The sequence below is a fragment of the Plectropomus leopardus genome, chromosome 19, assembly GCF_026936395.1.
Source record: "Plectropomus leopardus strain MGB_pleo_1.0 chromosome 19, ASM2693639v1, whole genome shotgun sequence".
Lineage (NCBI taxonomy): Eukaryota > Metazoa > Chordata > Actinopteri > Perciformes > Serranidae > Plectropomus > Plectropomus leopardus.
The window spans coordinates 9,273,692-9,295,976 of NC_142194.1; the positions used below are offsets into that span (position 1 = coordinate 9,273,692).

Here is a 22,285-nt window from a genome sequence, read left to right on the forward strand (position 1 = left end):
TAGAGCTGCTGTGTATATTCGATGCTTGTATTAGTGTTGAATGTTACATGAATGTGATGTTATGTGTGTTTGTGCAATCTTGTAAATTAAATATTGTAAAAAGAAATAATGGCGACCCCATGAAGATGGGAATCAAAACAAACAGCTCTAAAATGAGCAACATGCTCGTGTGCAGTTGCTTATTGGCATTTTCTTTTTTTTTTTTTCACTATTAATGTTTTGTGAGCTGTTCTCGCCACAAGAGGACCTCGTTTTACCGTAAACTATAGAGCAAAGTGTTTTTGCAGAAGGACACAGAAGCTTGTGGATGTGAGGAGAAAAAAATATATTAAGAATTCATCTTTTTCTAATCTGAGAGTTTTTTTTGCAAAAGTCAGTAAAATAAATAAATAAATAGCATTAAATGTAGAATGCATGATTGATGAAGTACATGGAAACCAACAGAAGGGCACATTTAACAGTTTTGTCAGTTGTATAAGGCTTAAAAACAGTGTGTGTGTGTGTGTGTGTGTGTGTGTGTGTGTGTGTGTCTCTTACAATCCGGGGTTTAAAGGGGGGTTTGACTTTCCTCTGCTCCAGCAGGACCCAGTCGATCTCTCTGAAGAACGCGTGGGTCTTGATGGCCTCCTCGCAGCCCTGGCTCACCACGCAGCCCAGACGCTTGGCCGGGTTTTTGGTCATGAACTACACACACAAACACACACAATGCACACTTTTGATTTCCAATCATATTGTCTGAAAGCCAGCCCCCTTTGAGACGCTCGGCTGTGGTTCCAGCCATAAAAATGACGAGGACATTCAGCAAAAAAGCATTTCAGTGCTAATAATAGAGCGGAGGCATTAATGGCTCTGTGGTGCAAGCAGAGCGGCGTAGCGGCAGCGTGATGAAAGCGGTCAGCAGAGCGCTGATGTTATTTACTGTGTCTGAGAGCCGTGTCTCTCTGGTGTCTGTTCAGTGTTGTAGGAGCACTTTGTGGTCTACTGTGTGATGCCATTGTCATCACTTTAACCTCTCTGACTTCTTTTATTCTTCTCCGCACTGAAGCAAAGAGAATCGTAACACCTCTGTGTCAAGTGCATTTTGAATGAATTTTCATTCGTTTGTGCGCAGCTCCGAGGACAAAAACATGAATGATAGTGAGACAACAATGACAACAAGAGTACAGGACAACCACGTTAAACCATTTTGGAAAAGCGAAATCTTTTCAAAGTAAAGTTTTGGAGGTCACAGAGATCCATGACATAATGCAGCAGTCATTTAAAGGCAAAAAACATTTAAACATCTTGGTTAAAGCCTGACTACATCTGACTGAAAGCTAAGCTTCTTGTTAACATACAAGTGTTGTTTCAGCAGCATTCAAACAACCGTATTTCAACATTAAAAGTGCATGGATAAGAAACTGAAAGCCAACAGAAACTAATTAAAGCAACCAAACATTATCTGATTTGGATAAAATCTACTGAATCCAGTTTTTTACATTAAACTCTTCTTCATTTGCCTTCCAATGCCTGCTGAAGAAGAGGAAAGGTACTCATGGAGAAAATTTAAACCTGAACAATCAAATAAAGAAAATGTTGTAAGAGGAGTGTCACGCTGCAGAGATTGACGCGTACCGCTCTGAGGATAGAAACAGCTTCTTTGCTGAGCCACACGGGGTAGAGGACGTCATCGTGGAGGATTGACTCGAACAAGTCGTCTTCGTTGTCGGCTTCAAACGGAGGCTGTCCGGCCATCATCTCATACATGAGCACCCCCAGGGCCCACCAGTCCACCGAGGCTCCGTACTCCAGCTCCTGCAGGATCTGAATCCCGACAACACGACACGGATCAACATGGAGGACATGAAACACTAAATACTGCAACACAAGTTTACTGGAGCAAAGCACTTGATTAGAAACCACTGAAGAACACATGAATACGTCAACCCTGTTTGCTCACATCTTAATAGTGAATCACTCTTAATTATAATGTTTGTGCACACAAAATCACTCACATTGTATTTGAAATGAAAACTTATCACATTTTGGTAAGTTCAAACTATAGCCAAGGAACGTTTATTTGTTGTTATTTTATTTATCTGACAGATTTTAGAAACAGGCCAATTTCAGAAAGCTATACTTAAGATATTAAAAGCATCAAGCCAAAGGGTGAAAGAAACACATTATAGGACATCTAAAAGCACCAAAGAGCAATTACTAACTCACAGATTCCTTCAGGAATCTTCTCATACTTCAGAAAACATCAGAGGAATCAGTGAAGAAAGTGAAATCATTAATGAGCCACATCTGCACAGTTAAATCTATTCCATGAAAAAGAACTGCGTTAACATTTTATCATTAACATTTACTTTACTTAAAGGCGGTCACCATAGTTCTCCTTCCAGTTTTATGACCTCACTGCTAGACGCCACAAAGTCTCACACACTGGACCTTTAAGTACCAGTACCAATGTATCGATCATTTGAATCCAGTAAGTCACTATTATTATTAAACTATTTGAGAGCTATGTCTAAAGACATTTTAGTTTCCAATTTTATTTAAAAGAAATGCTGTACTAAGTGCAATTTTGATAAGAGCCGTACTGAAATATTTTTATCTTGTTTACTTTGTTATTTTATTTAAAGATGTTACGCTCAAAGGGTTTCTGATAAAAGCTGTACTGAAATATTGTTAGTTTGTTCACTTTGTTATTTTATATTAAAAGAAAACAAATGCTGCACGAAGTGGACTTGTGATGAGAGCAATATAAAAATATTTTCAGTGTGTTTAATTTGTTATTTTGTAAAAATTAAATAAAAAGCCATTAGGGGGTTTTGGATGCAGACATTTTTGTCTTATTGCACTGCAGAGCTATCAAACTGTCCAGCGTACACACTGGGTTGATTTTAAGAACATAAAAGTACTCAAGTGTGCACTGTGCAGCTATATTATCCAGGTTAAATACAAGTATGAGATCAGGACTCTGTATCGGCAGATACTCAGTATTAAATGACTCTGGTCGGAAACAGGGGCCACAAAACTTGATTGGGACATCCCAACTGCGTATCTTTTGGGGTACAGTGTTGGGTGTCTTTGGCTATTTTCTGACATTTTATGGACCAAATGATTAATCTGTTGATCGATAATGAAAGTAATTGTTGGCTTCAGTAACATAAAAGTACACTTTAGTAAATGTACATAGACAACAGAGGAAATGAGGGAGAACGTGTCACAGTGGAGCTCACCTCGGGGGCGATGTAGTCTGGCGTACCACAGAAGGTGGTGGTGGTCACTCCGTTCATGATGCCCTCTTTGCACATGCCGAAGTCCGCCAGCTTACAGTGTCCCTCTGCGTCCAGCAAGATGTTATCCAGCTTCAGATCCCTGAGAGAGAAAGACGGACAGACAGGGTGAGAATTAGCACCATCTGGTTTCCATGACAGTTGGACTCGCTGCGAGACACGAGCATGTGATGTTAAAAAAAAAAAAAAAGAAGTGAGAATCAGCATGTAATGCAGTTAAAAGTGTGAAACATGTTGTTATGCACCTTCTGGTATGTTCCCCATAAGATATCCATAATTAGTAGTCCTTTAAATAATTGATCAAATTCTTTGGACTTACCGATCCGTTTTCACCTCTAAAACAAGACAGAATATGAATATTATGAAGAATCTTTCAGGTATTTCTTGTTCAAAGGGATTTTTTCTAACAAAGTTTGGCTGAAAAACAGAAAAATAAGAAAAGTGTTTACCTGTAGATGACCCCGTTGCGGTGCAGGAACATGAGGGCTGAGGTGACTTCGGCGGCGTAGAAACGGGAGCGAGGTTCGTCAAACTTCCTGGATCGCTGAATCTGGAACATCAGGTCTCCTCCGTTCACATATTCCATTACAAAAAACAAACGGTCCTGCAGAGAGAGAGAGACAGAGGGATGGGACAGAGAAAACAGGTGAACAGTGATATCTATACAGATGTGAGCATCTTCAGCGTTTTGTATTCTCTATTTTACATTTGTATTGTTCTTTTTGCATTTCACATAAAGCATCTTTGAGTACCTAGAAAAGCGCTATATCTATTATTTTTCTTAATATTAATAATGTGATTGTGATGTCTGTGTGCTGTCTGTGCTGTACCCGTGTCTGGAAGCAGCAGCAGAGCTGGGTGAGGTAGGGGTGTCGGCGGGCGAGGGCGAGGATGCGCTTCTCGGTCATGGTGCAGTCCACGTCGTCGTCCTGCAGGATCACGTCCTTCTTCAACACTTTAACGGCATAAACCTCCTCCGTCCCCTTCAGCTCCGCCAGCATCACCTGGATATAAGATAATAAACTAGAGTTACCACAACTCGGTTGTGCGTCTGGGCGCACCAGTAAAGTTACACTTATAATTCATATAGATGTTTGTGAAAACACGGACGCTTCACACGCATCTCGTGCCCCCCGGCAGCGAAGAAGATCTATACAAGCAGAAGAGTTTCAAGGTGAACACCCAAGATTAGTGTCACCAATTCAGCGTCTGACTAAATCGCTCCCCTTCTGCTCCTGATATATGCGACAGAGAAATGTTTTTGAGTCACGTGATTGTTGACGTGAAGATGGCGACTCACTAGAAGACATATGAGTCTGAAGAAGAGCGTTTTTTAGCTCGAAACGACACTTATTTTCGCAGAATAAAATCCTTTAAGGGGAGCTCCCCGTTGTGCGGACCTCTATTTTTTCACATTTTGGTTGATCCAGCACCCACTACAGGATGTGCGAGCCTTTTTGAATCTCTGTGCTTTGACCTTCGCTCACCAAATTATAACCAGTTCGTTCTTGAGCGCAAGCGGACATTTTTGCCAAATTTGAGGAAACTCCCTTGATATATAGGGTGCATTCGGTTATCCAGAGCATCGCACTGTGGGAGTGGCAGAGTGCACTCTGGGTATTCCGTCTGGGGCGACGGAGCTTCAGAGCACCAAGCGAAAGTGAGTGTGTGATTAACTACGACATTCGTTAATCTAAGCAGAAACTGAACGCTCCGTTTCCTGGAGCAGCAGCTATATCATTTTAGCGTCACATTAGATTTACGAACGCACCCATTACGTTCACAAGAATGAGACAGGTCACAGTGACCTTGACCTTTGACCACTAAATTTCTAAACAGTTTATTCTTGAGTCCAAGTGGACGTTTGTGCCACATTTGAGGAAAGTCCCACGAGGCCTTCTGGAGATATTGCATTCATGAGAATGAGACCTTGACCTTTTTCTAAATCGTTCATTCTTGAGTCTAAGTGGACATTTGTGTCAGATTTTAAGAAATTCCCTCACGGTGTTGTTCAGACATCGTGTTCAAAAGTTTGAGACAGATGCACATTAACCTTGACGTTTGACCACCAAACAATCCAACCCCAAGTCCATATGAACGTTTGTGGTTAATTTTATCACATTAACAAGTTGTACGTACAGACAACCTGAAAACCTAATGCCTCCAGCATCGCCTATCGTCAGCGCGGAGGCATAAAAATAGGAAAAACTCTGGTTACTGTTTGATGTGGCACATGGTGAAATGCAATGTGTGAAACCAGCTGCCTCCATAAAACATGATTGACATGTAAATTGTTCTATTCTGGTCCCTGATATTCCCTGACGTCTCCTGATAATCCGACAGCTATGAATAATGGAAACCATGATGAACAGGGTGTTAAGAGAACAACAAAAAAACCTGTTTCAATAATGAACATAATGAGCAGTAAGCAAACAAACATCCCCCTCAACACCCCTGCAGCGGCGCCGCACCTTGCCGAAGCTGCCTTTGCCGAGAACCTTGATAAAGTTGAAGTCTTTGAGGGTCCTCCTCTGGATCTGTCCGTTCTCCCTGCCTGCCGAGGAGGAAGAGGAGGACGTGGAGGAAGAGGAGGTGGTGGAGGAGGAGGAAGAGGAGGAGGAGGAGGAGTGTTGGGGTCCCTGCTGGTCGAGTGACAGCGTGTCCTGCAGGCGTTCTAACTGTGCCAAGTCTGTGGGCGTCAACGGAAAAGCAGATCAGAAATCAGCGAAAACAGGCGGACTGTCTTTTTTACCGTCAGCTTGTTATACAAAATATGTATATATTTATATATATTTCAGAAACGCTGCTCATTATTTGTTACTGATTACTCTTCAATAAATCTTCAAAAATAATGATCACATCCTCTGTTGAGACCTGGGGTGACTCAGCTACGGTCGCTCCGACCAGGGTGTTTAAATAGCAGCCGTGTTCATCAACGTTTGGCTCCGTAAAACAAAAATGGGAATCCTTCCACAAAGCGAAAGTTAACTTTTATTTCTCGGCTTGTAAAGTGTGAGAGGACGATGACTAACTGTGACAGCCAAATGGTGGTGGGCGGTGGGGGATAATTCTTGGATAATGCTTATATATACAAAGACAATAACACATTCAAGCACTTATTTCTTAAAAGGAGCGACAATATTATTACTGAAATGGAAATGCTACCTCTTACTGATAAAATTAACAGATTAAAACTGCATGCTGCTAAGAACGCATCTCGCAGAGCTTTGAAAATCTGTGTTTTGTGATGGTGTGTGTGTGTGTGTGTTCAGTGTTACCCTGCTGGGAGGGGGAGGTGGGGACAGCTGGCCGGCTGAAGCTGTTCTCCTCAGTCTGGGAGAGCTCAGGAGGAGACTGGGGAGGGTCCTGCCCTGGAGTCAACTGGAGAGAGAAAGAGCGACAACATGACCGTTCCTTTGGGCTGCACTAAAATCGTTTACTTGAACTACGAGTCAGCGAGTTGAATCGGTTTCTCAGTTGAAGCGTGTGACTTTCTTCATCCTGTGCATCAACGTCCAGAGAGACACACAGAAGAAAAAAAACCTTACGGAGGCTAAAAAAAACAAGTAACACTTTTCCAAATAATTTGTATTTTATTTGATTTTGTCAAAAAAAAATGTGGAAAAAAGGCATGACCAATTTTGCAAGAAGTGTCCCAAAAATAGCAAGAAATTGGTAATAGGAAAAGAAAAGAAAATTACCTACAAATTGTTTGAGTGGAGGATTTTTAGAAAATTACCCCAAAAATAGGGAAAAATGTACAGAAAACAATATTTGTACTTATATATATATATATATATATATATATAAAATCAATACTTCTTTTTTTCTTATTTTCAGCAGTAGTACTACTAGTTCTTTGATTCCCGTCTCTGGACCTTAACATCAAGATAAATTAAATTTATCCATTAAAGAATGTTGATTTAATAAAAAAAAAAAAAAAACACTAACGGATTTTATACAGTTAATCACATTATACAATTAAGGATTTTGATTGAGGATTTTTTATTTTAGGGAGATGGTGTTATAAAATCCAGCTGCAGAATATCAAAGCTTTAATTTTTATTTTCACTTTTATATTTATGAATGTTTTTAAAAAAGACATTTGATGCACGGGTGATGAATAAAAACTGCATTTTTTTCCTGCTTGTATTTGTTAAATGTTGAAATAAAATCTTATAAACTGAAACATCTGTGTTCGTGAGAAAGACTCGTTACCTTCCTCCTGCGCTGTGCGGTGTTGGAGATCTTGTCAGGCGTGACTCCCAGGTCAGACAGGACCTTGGCGATTCCTCGGGCGTCCACACCGCAGTTAGGAGCTACATTGGTCTCACACCGCCTGTGCACATTCATCTTACACACTGCAAAACAACAGAAACACATGAAAACGCTTCAGGTTAAACTCAAAGGGCTTTCTGGCTCAAACACTGGACTGTTTTAAACGTTACCTCGTAGTTAAAGATATGAAATTGAGCTGGAAGGTGTGATCAATAGCAAAGGCGTGTCCAACGATAAAGTATAAAACCCTGCCTACTTACTCATGGTATTTCCTATGAAAAGAAATCATGTTCGATATATGAAAGATTTAAATTCAGAGATGCAGCGATCAATCGACCGGAGACCGTCCAGTCAGATGTAAATAAATATACATGTCTGGTTCACGTTGCATGTAGGCAGAAGCTTTTTGATGCCCCCTTCTTAGCGACTTTTCAGACCCTCTTAGTGACTTTATTGCAAAAAAGTGACGTGACAAATTTAGCAACTTACTCAGTCCATCAAGACAAATGTGTAACAGAGTCACATGCATGCAGCTCAGAGTAATCACAGTGAGCGGCTCCTCTGCCAGCTGCACGGGATCTCTCCTTGCGTCTTTTAAGACTAAATATATACTGATTCATAGCTGTGTACAAATAATTCGATTAAAAAAGACATCATTTTAGATGGATAATAAATGGCTGACTCTCTAATATAGGCCTTCGTACACAGTGTGGGATTTTATGTTCTCAAGAATGAAATGTACTTAAGGAACCAAACAGACGTTTGTGTCAAATACAAGGAAATTCCCTCAAGGTGTCCTTGAGATATTGCGCTCACCTGAATGGGATGGACAGAAACCCTTCAAACATAACACCTCTGGCCACAACTATCGATGGCGTGAGGGCGGACAAAAGAAGTTAGAAAATCCTCTAAATTAATTTCCAAAATCAGCCACAAAAAGTAATACCTTGACCTAACATTTCACCACTTTACTTTTAAATCTGTTCACCAACTTTACATAATACTAAGAAAAAAACAAGCATTGTTGGCATTTTTTATTAAACTGTTATGAAAACGTGTTGCATTTCAGTCTTACTTAAAAGTTCTTTTATAAAATAAATCAACATTTATTAAGACATTTCTCTAATTTGTCCACAACCAATGCACAAATGCAAACTTAGACTCCAAGGAGGTTGCAAAACACAAGCATCTCTAACTGCATCCAGTGTGCACTGATGCTGTGAATTCCCCACAGTACATGAACTCACCTTTGCACTGCAGGCCCTGCCTCATGAGGCCCCACAGCAGGGAGCCACAGTGGTCGCAGAACGTGGGGACCTTGTAGTTGTGGATACTGAACTTATGGGGCATGTTAACACTGAACCGCTGTGAGCCCACCTACAGAGGGAGACACACACACACAGACACACACAGACACGCACATACATGGTGTTACAAAGAGGTCACTGTCGCATTATCGGAGGAATAATGCATGTGGCTCAAGTGTAAGTACACAGTGTACACATGTGTTACCTTAAGTAACACAGATTTATTCACGCAAGGTCTGAATGGTGAGAGTCTGTATTCTGTTTTTCTGTCATTACTTGGTGTGTTTTAACAAATAATAACAATATCCAACAATAATTTTTGTTGTTTTTACAGTTGCTGGCTGTGATATGGTGTAATTTTGGTGAAACATGTCTTCAAAACCTGTTTCGTTAAAAAATAAATAAATAAATAAAAATAAATTATATATATAGATAAAAATTGCCAAAATATTTAACAGAAAAAAATTACCAAAAATTAATAATAAAAAAAATCACCAAAAAATACATTTAAAGTGGAAAATAAAAAAAATCAGTCTGGAAGGAACGTTTCTTTAAAAATATGTGGTGAAACAAATACAAAATACAGCCACTTAAAGTTGTAAACTCCAAAAGTGGTCAAGAAACGATATGACATGCCTCATGGGCATACATGAAGGGGAAGATTGCCACACGCCAACACACATTAAAGCTACGTTATGTTGTCAGCTACAGAAAATAAATTAACTTTCATGTTACATTAATGTAATTTAATTTATTACACACAGCAAATTTAATTAATTTTTTCCAAAACTTTCAATGACTTTTACCAATTACAGTACTTTTCCAGGCCTGGAAAATGTGATAGTGAAATTCCATGGCTTTTCAAGGTTTTCCATGACCGTGGGAACCCTTTTTTACCAACATGCTTCATGTGTGCAGTATGTATGTGTACCTCCTCGGGTGTGTCCTCCTGCTTCTTCATCCCGGCACACTTGGTGATGATGAGCTCATGGCAGCGCTTGTGGACGACACACGTACACACTGGAGGCACAGCATCAACATCAGGCATTAACACACATCCTTAAATTTGACCCTTAGATTTTGATAACCAACATATTAAGTTATTACAGATTATTTCCCCCAGATTAGATACAAGGTTCCTACATCTTAAGGCAAATCAATTTAATACTTTTTTAAGAAGACTTTTTAATGTCTCTTGGAATTAAAATTTAAGACAAATTTTATAATAATCAAAACTAAAAAACACACACACAAACCCTGAACCGACACTTTTTACACAGACTTTAGGACAATTTTGCTAAATGTTTATTGTTACATAAAACATTACATTTTTGGCCAAGTGAAAAAGTTAGATGTGGTTAGAATTGGAAAATACCACGCATCTATGAGTGAGTTTTACCATTTTGTGCTTCCACTGCTTTTATTCCCATTAAGAAGACTTTACGAAGTAAATTATTTTTAAAAAATAAATAAATACTCCCAAATTATTTTGAGATTTAATGATGCAACATCAGAAAAAAAACCTTTATCAAATTCTACCTCTAATGTAATTGCAGTTTTAAGACTTTTGAAAGATTGATTTAAGACATTTTAATACCAATTAAGGCCTTATTTTCAGATGAATGAATGAATTCAATGCCTTTTAAGACTTTTTGTGGATCTGCGGGAAACCTGAGATAAACCGTAAAGGATCAACGTTTTGCTCTCCTGTGATTCTGATGCAACACTGTTGCACCTCGTGATGCATCGATTTGATACACTGATTTCACATCTGTGCCGATACTGACCTTGTTAAAGGGGTCGGGTGGCGGCCGAGTGAGACTGACCCACATTAAAAGTCGATACAAAAACGTAACAGTGCAATCTAAACCTTCTTAAGCAACATAATTCAAATTTTCAAAAGCCGAAAAAGAGTGTTATACAGCTGTTGCAGCCTCTAACAAACAGTAGATCCGACAATTGAGGACTGTACCAAATGGTTTGAGGCTCCAAAGCTTCACTGAAAACACTGACATTTCAATTTTAAATCAACATTTGAACTTCATTAACACCAGCTTTTTTTCTTGCTTTTGCATGTATAGTTATTCTGTTTAAACCTGGTATTTCTGCACAATTGCAGATAAAGGTTAAGTTACCATTACTAGTTTTTTTGTAGAATTAGGTTCCAGTGGTGGCTACGTAGGATTGTTTCTGTGTGATCTAAAACGTTTCCAGTGACTCCAGAATGTTGTAAGGTCCAAAAAGTCAACATTTATTGAAAATGTAATCTTTTCCAAAATAGATAACATGGTTTTAGCTACATATATATTTTGTTTTAATTTGTATTTGCTGGCGTCCAGCTTCTTAGCCCTTTGAAACCTGAGGAAATTGGTTTGATTTTTGGCAATAGCCACCTTGGCACAAATTGTCTTAGAAAAAGATGATGAGAAAATTACCTTAAAATTACTTTCAAAATGGGGAATGTATTAGAAAAAAAGGGAAAATTATCAGAAAATTATATTAATAATTTTTATAATTATATATTTAAAATTACAGGATAAAAAATAAACATTTTTTTTATTTTTTGTTTTAGTTTGGGTTTTTTTGCTCTGCTTTTTTGTTTTCTTGATTATAGGTAATGTTCTTGTTACTTTTTTTCCTTATTTTTGTGCAATGTCTTACAATGCTTCACCACCATGTTTTTGAAAGAAATCAAACCAGTTTGATCTGGTTCAAAGGGTTAAAAATAAAATTTTCACTATGGTCAAAAACTGTCGGACGTCAAATATTTTTAAACTAATGAATTCTACAACATCCAGCTGGGACAGCTACAATAGTATTAGTAACATATAATTGTGATTCCTTGTGAGTTTCAGCTGGGCAGCAATTTAGTGTCTTAAAAAAATGAGATAAACAGCTCTTTGACTTCCTGATGAGTTTTCAGGATTTTTGCATCCACTGAATAAAAACATGCATTTTAGTACTATCATGCATCATAGTGGATGTTGTTGGTGTAACTCAGGTTAGCTGTGGGCAAAGGTGGCTCGAGACCAAATCACAGCCGTCATTCTGCAACATGTAATCCCTCTTGTGTCTGCGTGCTTCAATAATAAATGATGCGCAGCGTTACTTGAGAAATTGGAATCAGCCAGAGAAAGGTACTCACCCTGACACTGGTATCCCTGCTTCCCCAGCACGCCCCTATCAGATCACACACACAGGAGTCAGCATTTCAGCCAGGCTGGTTTAATGAAACATAACAGCAGCGCAGACTGATGTCTGTGTGTGTGTGTGTGTGTGTGTGTGTGTGTGTGTGTGTGTGTGTGTGTGTGTGTGTGTGTGTGTGTTGCCTACCAGATAAAATCTCTGCAATGTGAGCAGTAGGTCGGTTGTCTCAGGTAGGTGGCCATGAACTTGTGCCCGTTGACTTGATGGACGCGTCTTCGGACGGCTCCCTGCCGCCGGCGAGGACCGATCCTCTCTCGAAACACACGCTCCTCGTTCTCATTGGTCCCCGTGGCTGCCGAGCAAACACAACACATGTTTATAAACAAAAAATGAACCAACAAAAGAGACATTTCTGAACTTTTCTGCGTTCTTGAATCGAGAGCTTGACTTCTGAGTAAAGAATAGGCACAAGTTAGTCAGCTAGTCAGTTAAACTTTGCCACCCTTGCTATTCAGCACTAGAAATCATAGTCAGTCAAATTAAATGTACTATTAAAATTGTTATTATTTGGATATGAGATGATCAGGCACATTTTCTAGATATTTCCTAATATTTATTCTTTCTGCATAGAGAATTATGAGATGCCTCCGTCAAATTATGTTGCACTTACAGCTCTCAAAAAAAAAACCCCAAAAAAACTGATGGGTGTCGTCGTGTAACAATATTATTTTCTGGTGCTCCACAGTGTTTTTAGTGGTATCTGGTAACATGCCCCCTAACCCTTTCCCACAAATTGCAAAAATTAGTAAATTTAGATTTTTTCTAACAAGGGAAAATGTCCAGAAACCATATTTTTATCTATATTATATAATTATGAATTTAGAATTTTACATAATTATCATATTTTCATTATGATATTTTAAAGAACATTTTCTTCATGTGATTTCCTTTTGTTGTTGTTTCTTTTTCCTTTTCCTTTCGCAATTATTTTTTTATTTTTTTGCTGTTGTTTTGAGGGGGTGCTACCTTTCAGGTAATCTTCTTGTAGGTTTTAGTCATTTCTTGCTAATTTTTCGGTGATTTCTTTCTGAGTTGCTCATTCCCTTCTTCCCATGCTTTTGACATAAACAAAGCCAATTTGTCCAGGTTTCTCAAGGTTAATATTCATAATGAACAGTGCAAGGTGCCGCACATTTGAGCAGCATTTAAAAATATTATGTGGTTGTCAAAAAATGTGATCAATGATTTCAAAAGGATCTTTTTAACATGCTTTTTTTTTTCAGAGGACGTTTAACCTTAAAGATTAAACCGTGCTTATTTTGACCGTTTTCTGAGTGTTTTCTTACTTTGAGACGAGACAGGAGGCTGCCGTTTAAATGTCAGGGAAATTAGTTGTTAGGAACATCCCTATTTTTGACTCACACACATAACAGTGATATTTTCTTAACGCCCATTGATTTGACTTCCTGAGACTCTTTGTACAAATAAGGGTGATTTGCATCATGTTGCTCGAGATGTTTAATCATTTAACAGCCTCACATCCCCCGTCCCCGTCCACCCCGTCCCCTCCTTCCCTCCCTCTTTCTTACAAACACCCCACACCTACCAGAGGCCTATGCATACGTACGTGTGCGTGCTATTTATACTCTCATGTGTGGGCACTAAAACGAAGGACAGCATATTAAAATACTCCTCCTCAGCGAGCACCATCCAACCAGCCGTTCCCTTCCTCTCCGCATCTCCCCGGAAAGATAAATGCTTTCCGAGGGTAACCTTAAGACAAGAGAACCACCTCCACTCTCACTCCCACACACACTCCCTCTCTCTGCGCTCCTGTCCTAGTTTGCCTTTCTTTCACACTCCCTCCATCTCTCTCTCCTGGGTGCGCTATAGATGTGGTTACTGCTGAGTTCGATTACAGACAGGCTGTCTAGGGACTCTGAGTGTGTGTGAGTGTGAGTAGGAGTGTGTGTGTGTTTTGGTTGTGTGTGTGATGATGGTGTTGGTGAGAGGGGGGGGCAGGCAGCTTAACAGGCCATTACTGGGATCACTTTGTTTTACATAATACATCATCCATCTGTCCTGGACACACACGTACACACACACACATACACTGGCATGCCGACAAGGAGGGGTGATGAGGCATAACAACAGTTAAGAGTGATCGTCGTGGAGACCGACAAACTCCGGTTCAGATAAATGACCAACTGGGAGACGGCCGTCCAATAAACACACATACGGACAGACAGGAGATTCAAATTGGACAATAAACCAGTAGAGGACAAGCAGGCAGTGGAGACAGAGAAGAGGAAGAGCTGAACTGCAGATGGTGATATAAACAAATATGACATAAAGATGAATAACAATACAACCGTGGCAGTAATCCATCTGCTTGTCAAATAATGATGCGTAAAAAAATCTACTGAGCCTAATGAGGACCTATTATGCTCATTTTAAGGTTTATACTTATATATTTTTGGTTTCTACTAGAACACGTTTACATGCTTTAATGTTCAAAAGACACATTATTTTCCTCATACTCTCTGTGCCCAGTCTACTGTTTTTCCAGGGTTTCCGTATCTTCGTGTCTCTGCACCGTCATTGCAGTTGCGAAATTTTGCTGCAAAAAATCACCAATAAAAGCTAAATCTTAACAGTATAACATGTACTAGCAGGAATATAATCCGAAATCAGGGAGAGATCCGAAAATGAACAACAAAGGCAACCAAGATAACATTTTCCCTGATTTTAGCATGTAGCATGTAGCAGTGTTCTTTCAGTCGGGATGATTGTAACTCTTTCTACCGTGAAATATCACCAATAAAAGCTTCTAAACACAACCGGACATGTTTTACCAGGAATAAGATCCAAGATCAGAGACAAGTTAACAACACTGGTGACCAAGATAACATGTTTCCCTGATATTAGCATGTAGCTACATGTAGCGTGTTGTGGGGAATGACTAACAGAGAAAAGCATAACTTTCTATCCCAAAAAATCACCAATAAAAGCTCCTAAACTAAAATCCTCACAGACAGACAAGTTCAGGAATATGACCTGAAAGGAGGGCGAAGTTTACATCAGCAACCAAGATTACATGTTTCCCCAATTTTAATCATATAGCTACATTCACCAGTGTACAGGCAGCCTGGGGAATGACTTTAATGTAATTTTTTGGCATGAAAAATCAATAAATCAATTGTAAGAGCTTTAAAATACAACCAGGAATATGATCTGAAATAAGGGAGAAATCAACACCATCAGAAACTGAGATAACATGTTTCCCTGATATTAGCATGTAGCTACATGTAGCATTGTTCTTTCAGCTGGGGAATGACTGTAATGGAGAACGGCAGCATTTTCTACCATGAAAAATCACCAGTTAAAGCTTCTAAACCAAAATCTTCACATCTGTTCATGTTCAAGCAGCTATCCGAAATTGAGAGGAAATCAACATCAGCCACCGAGGCCGTGTTCGTAAATCTAATCTGATGCTTTGCACTAAAATGCGAGAGCAGATGTTCGAAGAAACGGTTTACAAACGGTCCAGTTTGTGCCAGAGTGCGCTCCGACACTCAGAGCCGCTCACTCATTTAATCGCTCACTATTCTCTATGTAGTCTTTATTAAATAGTGAACTATATAGGGAATAACCGATAAAAGATTTTGGACACTACGCTGGAACGTAGTCACTGCATCGGTAGATGAGACAGATATTCGTGTATGCAGCAGGTTTGCCCAGTACCATGTAAACAAATCGAACACTCAGGTGGACAGATGAATGCAGGTTATATTGATGTTGCATGTCAAGTTTTCTGTTAAATACTAAATAAATTGTTGAAATTCTGATTATGTGGACGTTTGTTTTTGTCAACTATAGTCCCGTGTCCTGATCGTGACTTGTAATAGCCCTCGATCTATTTAGTTCACCAGCTCACTCATAGCTTGCTCGAGCAAACATTCAACATTGTATCATAAAACTCTAAGCTCCCATTTAAAGGTAAACAAGAGTAGAAAATGCATTTTTTTTCTGAAAACAATCAATAAGCTGTACTGAAAGAAGATGAAGAGGCTCTGCAACCAAACAATATGATGGTTGTGTTCGAAAGAGCATCTTCAGAAATGACAACTGTTTATCAGGCAGCCTTCTAAGGACGACAGAATTAGACCTATAAATGTGAAATTAAAAAAAGACGGTATTTATAAATGTGAAGCCGAGGGGGCCTTTATTCTGCCGGCGAAGAGGACGGTGAGATAAAGTCGTCACTTATTCTGGCTTGAGAAATAGCAACTGAACACTGATGACATATTTTCTTATGATTTTGGTACATTTTCAATTCTTTTACAAGTCTTCTGAAGACTTGTTTTTATGAACTGGCTTTTGACAAGTTTTTATTCTCATTTCATTTCCCTTTCATTTTTATTTTATATCTTTATTGCACTGTATATATTACTAGTTTAACTTTGTTCGTTTTTCATTATTATTTTTATTATTATGTTTATTATTACAATTTTTAGGAATCTAAACCCTACACTGAATACATGTAATTGTTTTCCAACTAAACAGTGCTTAGAAGTAATAAATACTTTGAAACCTTAACAAACTGACTGAATTTTCGGAAAAAGTTACAAGTATAAAAATATCTGAAATTTAGCACAAAAAAAGTAAAAAATTTTTTTTTTTTAAATTATAAAATAATTATGTAATAATAATTATATAATATTATAAAATAAAATAAATGAATACATTAGTTAATGGTAATTGTGATAATAATAACAATAATAATTACAAAGATAGTTTTCTGGAAATTTTTCTCAATTTATTCTTAGTATAATCGTCTAATAATTTCTCTCTCTCTCTCTCTCTTTCACTCTCTTTTCCTAACATCTTGCAATTCGTGGAACATCTTTTGCCGAGTTGCTCATTGCATCTTACACCATGTTTTCAAAAGAAATCAAAACGATTTCTTTGGGTTTCAAAGGTTTAAATGCATGTGAACGGCGTCTGAATGCAACACAAGAAAAGTGATGTTTCATCTTTTAAAGGATGAAACTGGATAATTAAAGATACTGCATTCAAAAATAAACGTGATTTCTTAAAAAATTAAATAAGTGCTCAATCATGGCAGTTATTTTCCAAGCTTTGAGAAATGTGAACGAAATATTTAAAGGGAACAGAAAAGTATGCCGGAACGGAGAGACTGCAGATGGTCAGATTAGGTCAGATTATTGTTTTTATTTGCTTGCTGAGACCAACAGATGTACGAGGAGAAAAAGAGGAGAGGAACAACTCCTTCCAGCCTGCACATAACAGATTGTAGCAGGGGAGAAAAAAAAACGAAATCTGCTAAAAATACCACATCTTCCTCTAGTTCTCACCCTCCATCTCTCCAACCCCTCCTATCAGCACACACACACCATTTGTTTTTATCAGCATACATTAACATGACGAGCACTCATGCCAGCTGAACTCAGGGAGGAAGTTCAGGAGTGGGCGGGGAGTGGGTCGTGAGGTCACAACAGAGTGTCCAATCATCGATGAGGGCAAGACACCGACGCCTGAGTCTGCGTGTGTGTGTGTGTGTGTGTGTGTGTAATCCGTGGCTCAATCTCACCTACTATTTTAAGAATCTGCTCCCTCTCTCTTCATACTGCTCTCTCTATCCGTCTTTACACAGAGAAACTATACTGCTGCGAAATACTGCTGCACACACACACACACATATATATATAGTCTTTATTTACATAGCACTTTTCAAGCTTAAGCACAAAGTGCTTTCGAAATAGAAAATATTTGCAGAATGAAATAAGACGTCAGAAACGCATGAAGCCCCTCACGTGCCCCCTTATGATATATCCAAAACTGATAACATTAACAACATCAAGCACAATAATAAAATAGCGATGCCTTTGAAAAACATATGAGGGTGCATGTTCAAAAATACAATTTCATAAATAAGTAAATAAAATGTGGAAAAGACAATTAACCTCATTTATGCAAATAAAAATCAAGATTAAACGATAAATTTACATATTTATGGATGCACACACTTTCACTGGAAGGCAGAGAGCAGTTTCTATTTATAACCAGGTGTGAAGATCCACAGGTGCAGGTGAAACCTCTCTTATCATGCAGCATGTGAGTGAGTCGACGTGTGTGCGCAAAAAGGCTAATTGAGATAGATATTCTGGATCTTTCCACGTTAAATGAATACAAACACATAAAGGAGGAAGAAAGAGAGAAGGAGGAGAGCGAGGAGAAAGTTCTTTGAATTCTGTTGAGTGACTTTCCAAGAAAACAGGAAGCAATCTTTCCATCGCACTCTATGGCTTCAGGCTGCAATGCAGTAAACTTGGAGTGATAGCAGAGGATGTGTGTGCAGCATGTTATGTCAAACCTGCATGTTTCCGTCCACTTGGGGGCAGCAAAAAAAAAGATGTGAGCACAGTATTGAATATTATCACTTTTTTAAGTTTATCTGGTGAACATGTTGGCAAACCGTTTACCCATCAGCACTTAAAGTGCAACTTCACCAATTATTTGAAGTCACGTTTGAGTCAAATATTCACTCATTTAGCTCTGTTTTTGGTCTCTACCAGCTCCTGAGCATGCAACACACACAGACTTTGTGTCATTTTTGGTTGTTTTGTGTCTCTTTCTGTCTCTTTGTGGTTGGTTGGGTGGATTATGAGCCAGTGGACTTCTGGGCACAGATTTTCAAAAGGACCCAGTATGCCTGGGCCTTCACAGTAAAACACGGTACTTGTAATCGTATGTTTGAATACTGTGATAAATACAGGCGCTCCTCTTTCTAATAAACTCATTGGGTCTCATTCATGAAGTGTATATATATATATATATATATATATATATATATATATACACATACACACACACGTATATAATTAGGGTTTTTCTTTTACAGAGCTAACACCCAAAACTAAATATAACAAAATATTTCTAATAATGACAAGCAATGTTCATGTGCATTCCTTATTTACACAAGCTCTATGAGTGATCAGAGGAAGGCGTAGATTTTGCTTGTACCTACAAAAAGATTAGCTCTACTAACACATTGATGAATGCTGGAAAAACACATAAATTCCCTTCTGCGGACAGTTTACACACAACTTTGTTCAGAAAATTCATTCTAAAAGAGGAGTGAACATCAGACCTACTTTTGCCAGGTGTCTAAAACCACAACTCCAAATGAATGATAAGTTTAACTCAATGCTACACTTCACGCCAGCACATACCCCGGCTTCTGCATGCGTTCAGATGTCCGATTCCTTTAATCACATGAGTAAAACTGTGTGTTTTAGTGGCTTTACCTTCAGTGGAGGATCCAGACAGATCGATGACCACGTACACCTTCCCCTCTGGCTCCAAGTCAATCTGCAACAGACAAAGAAAGAGAGAAACACAAAGTGAATCAGTGAGAAACAACACAGCTGAACAGTGCGTGCAGCAGGGGGGCCTTTCCTCCGACACAAACAGATCAGTGCACACAGAAGAGGTCATTATCTCCACTACCATTATACTCCTGCCCACCAATCACATCATTATCAGCATCCCCATCTTTATCGCTACTTTCATTTCTGTCCCCAACATCCCCACTGCAGTAGGGGTTAACAGATTATTGGCCTGATGGATTATTGGAGCCGATATTTGGCATTTTGCAGAATATCTGTATCGGCGTTTTATTCTAATGATCGCTGATAAAATTGATTTATTAAAAAGTGCAAAGAAAGTGTCAACATGGGAGGACCTTTTACTTTGTAAAACTTCAGAGAGCTATATTTATTTATTATTTTTTTTCAAATTTTCACTCGGCTTCATATGAAAAGTTGCTGGGAACTTTCTGTATATAATGTTGAAAATTTCAGTTTTGATTAAACATTTGCTAAAGGCCTTTAAACAAAGTTTTGTGTTGGAGTTTTTGCAGTTTGTGAGACATTTCTTGCAAAGTTGCAATTTTCTCAGGAGTTTTAAATGCTTGTGAAATGCTTCTGATTGCAGGAAAATAAAACTTATGTTGATCCAGGTGTTAAAGTGTGAAAGGGATATAAAATCAGGCTTTTTGTTTTTTAATCATAACTGTACCTTGAAACCATTTTCTGACGGTAGCCTGTGTACAAATTCTGTTATGCAGTGGAGGGGGAAAGTAGATATGCTCACACACGAGATTGTCAGTTTGTTTTTTTTCCTGCACTGTAGCGAAGCAAATGCACACAGTATGAAACTGTGATACAGTTTAACAGTATACTACTGCAACCCTCGTGGTTGAAATAACACACAGGAAACACTGACCTGCCTGCTAAGTAATGAAAAGAGAGACATCAAAAAGGAGGGGGAAAAAACTCTTGAATCAACTAGTGTTACCTAAAGTAAGAGGATCTTACAGGTGTAAACTTTAAAAAAAAAAGCTGAATGTGATCAAATCAATATAACTAATGAAGCCACAGTTTACAGGTAAACAACATTCATCCACTTATCTAATGTATGTTGCAATCGTGTAACAGGTGAGTTGAACCATCTGTCTCGAGTTCATCCCTGAGCCGTCTAGATAACAATGGGCGCCCGGTGTGTGCAGGACAAGATCATTTTCATACAGAGATTAATAAGGTATACCATTAACTTTCTGCATGCTATCACAGGGGATTTTATGTTACTAGTGACCACAGCAGCAATAAAAATGCTTAACAAATACAACATATATGAAGAGATAATTCATTGGCTCTCAAATCCTTCCTCAACAGAGTCATATCAGCTTTCTTGACAAAATGTTCTGGTGCTGTAAAGAGTTTGCAGCCAACAAATTTGCAGCACTGCATGTTGGACACAGAAATGCTTGTGGAGTCTCATCCAAACTTCTTATTTTTAGATCACCAGTAAGCCCAGTCCTCCCTCTCTCTGTGAGTGTCAACAGACTGCAAAATGATAAAAAATTGATTTCTTGCGTTATCCTCACGGGGACGTTTAGATTTGCCAAAACACAGACTAGCTGTTGGAGGGTAACTGAAGGGGAAATACCAGTGTTATAATCCATTAATCCTCTATAGACTTGGCATAAGTTACAAATGACACAAATGAAAAAAAGTTTATTTCAATTAACAATTAAGGTTTTCAGTTGAATGTTTTTAAACCTGGATCGATATCAGTTTTTTTGTAATGCAATCAGATGCCTTTCAAAAGCATTTAAACCTTCAACACCTGAACAAATCTGAAAAACATTGGGGGGGAAAAAAATAAGTAAAAGATGACCAGAAAATTACCTGAAATTTTGCTTTCAAAAAAGGGGGAAAATGGAGGGAAAACCGTATTATAGTTTTATATTTAAGATTATGTTAAAGAAAAATTGTATATGTTATTGAATTTATTTTTGTTATTTAATTGTTATTCATTTTTTTAGCACCTTTTCAAACCTTTTTTTGTCTTGCTTGGGTTTTATTTTGTTTTGTTTAGACTTTTTTTATTTCAGACAGTTTTCTTTTAACTTTTTACCTATGTCTTGCTAATTCTGGTGACTGTTCTTAACTTGCTCATTGTCTTCTTCCCATGTTTTTAAAAGAAATTTATTAGCAAACACCTTGACTTATGAGTAACCGTGACTCCTCTGTGTTTGAGCAGCTGCAGTCAAAATGGAGGCTAATTTATTCTGCATATGCACAGAGAACAAAAAGAAATTTTCCCGCTCAAACACGGCTAGATAAACACACATACAATCTGCATACGCACAAGACTTATTCAACAAATAATGACATCATTCCCCTCTTCAATACTCAAGTAGATTAGAGAGGGTGCAACAGAGAGCGCTAGAGAGACAGACGACACAGGAAGAGAGAGTGCAAGAGAGAGTGAGAAAGAGAGGTTTAAATCCTTAGTTAAGCTCTGGGACAGCAGCAGATCCTCTTATGCAACAGACAGACTCACACACAGGCAGCAACACACACACATACATGTCCATGCATTGCTGAACATGAGACACAAAGCTCATACAGACAAACTGCATTAGGGGTCGGGGGGAAACAAAATTCATTCTTACATGCATTGTGAGTCTTTCTTGAAAAATTATGTCTCTATGCAGAAAAGTTTGGAAATTTAATATCCATTTCTCGACATGATACTCGTCTGTAAGAATATTTCATGTCTCTATTTTTAAGAGAATGCCTGTTTTTAACAAGCCACACTGCCTCTCCTGTTGTATGTTGTTGTTGTCCTATGTGACTTTAAATCTTCTGCAGTGTACGTTAGCTCTGTGGGAGCACCGTC

The 22,285-nt window shown here is 38.5% G+C and overlaps 1 protein-coding gene across 1 annotated transcript in view; it reads right to left on the reverse strand.

The window, feature by feature from the left end:
• The window catches only part of prkcea (protein kinase C, epsilon a), a 45,622-nt gene that overhangs the window by 4,538 nt on the left and 18,799 nt on the right, over positions 1–22,285 (reverse strand). The window contains exons 2-14 of the mRNA XM_088069706.1: positions 19,345–19,408; positions 12,200–12,365; positions 12,012–12,046; positions 9,798–9,886; positions 8,807–8,936; positions 7,500–7,642; positions 6,560–6,662; positions 5,753–5,970; positions 4,112–4,285; positions 3,731–3,885; positions 3,225–3,363; positions 1,615–1,803; positions 538–684 (exon numbers count right to left, since the gene is read on the reverse strand). Of these exons, the coding sequence (XP_087925832.1) occupies positions 538–684; positions 1,615–1,803; positions 3,225–3,363; positions 3,731–3,885; positions 4,112–4,285; positions 5,753–5,970; positions 6,560–6,662; positions 7,500–7,642; positions 8,807–8,936; positions 9,798–9,886; positions 12,012–12,046; positions 12,200–12,365; positions 19,345–19,408 (1,752 nt within the window). The remainder of the gene's footprint in view (positions 1–537; positions 685–1,614; positions 1,804–3,224; positions 3,364–3,730; positions 3,886–4,111; positions 4,286–5,752; positions 5,971–6,559; positions 6,663–7,499; positions 7,643–8,806; positions 8,937–9,797; positions 9,887–12,011; positions 12,047–12,199; positions 12,366–19,344; positions 19,409–22,285) is intronic.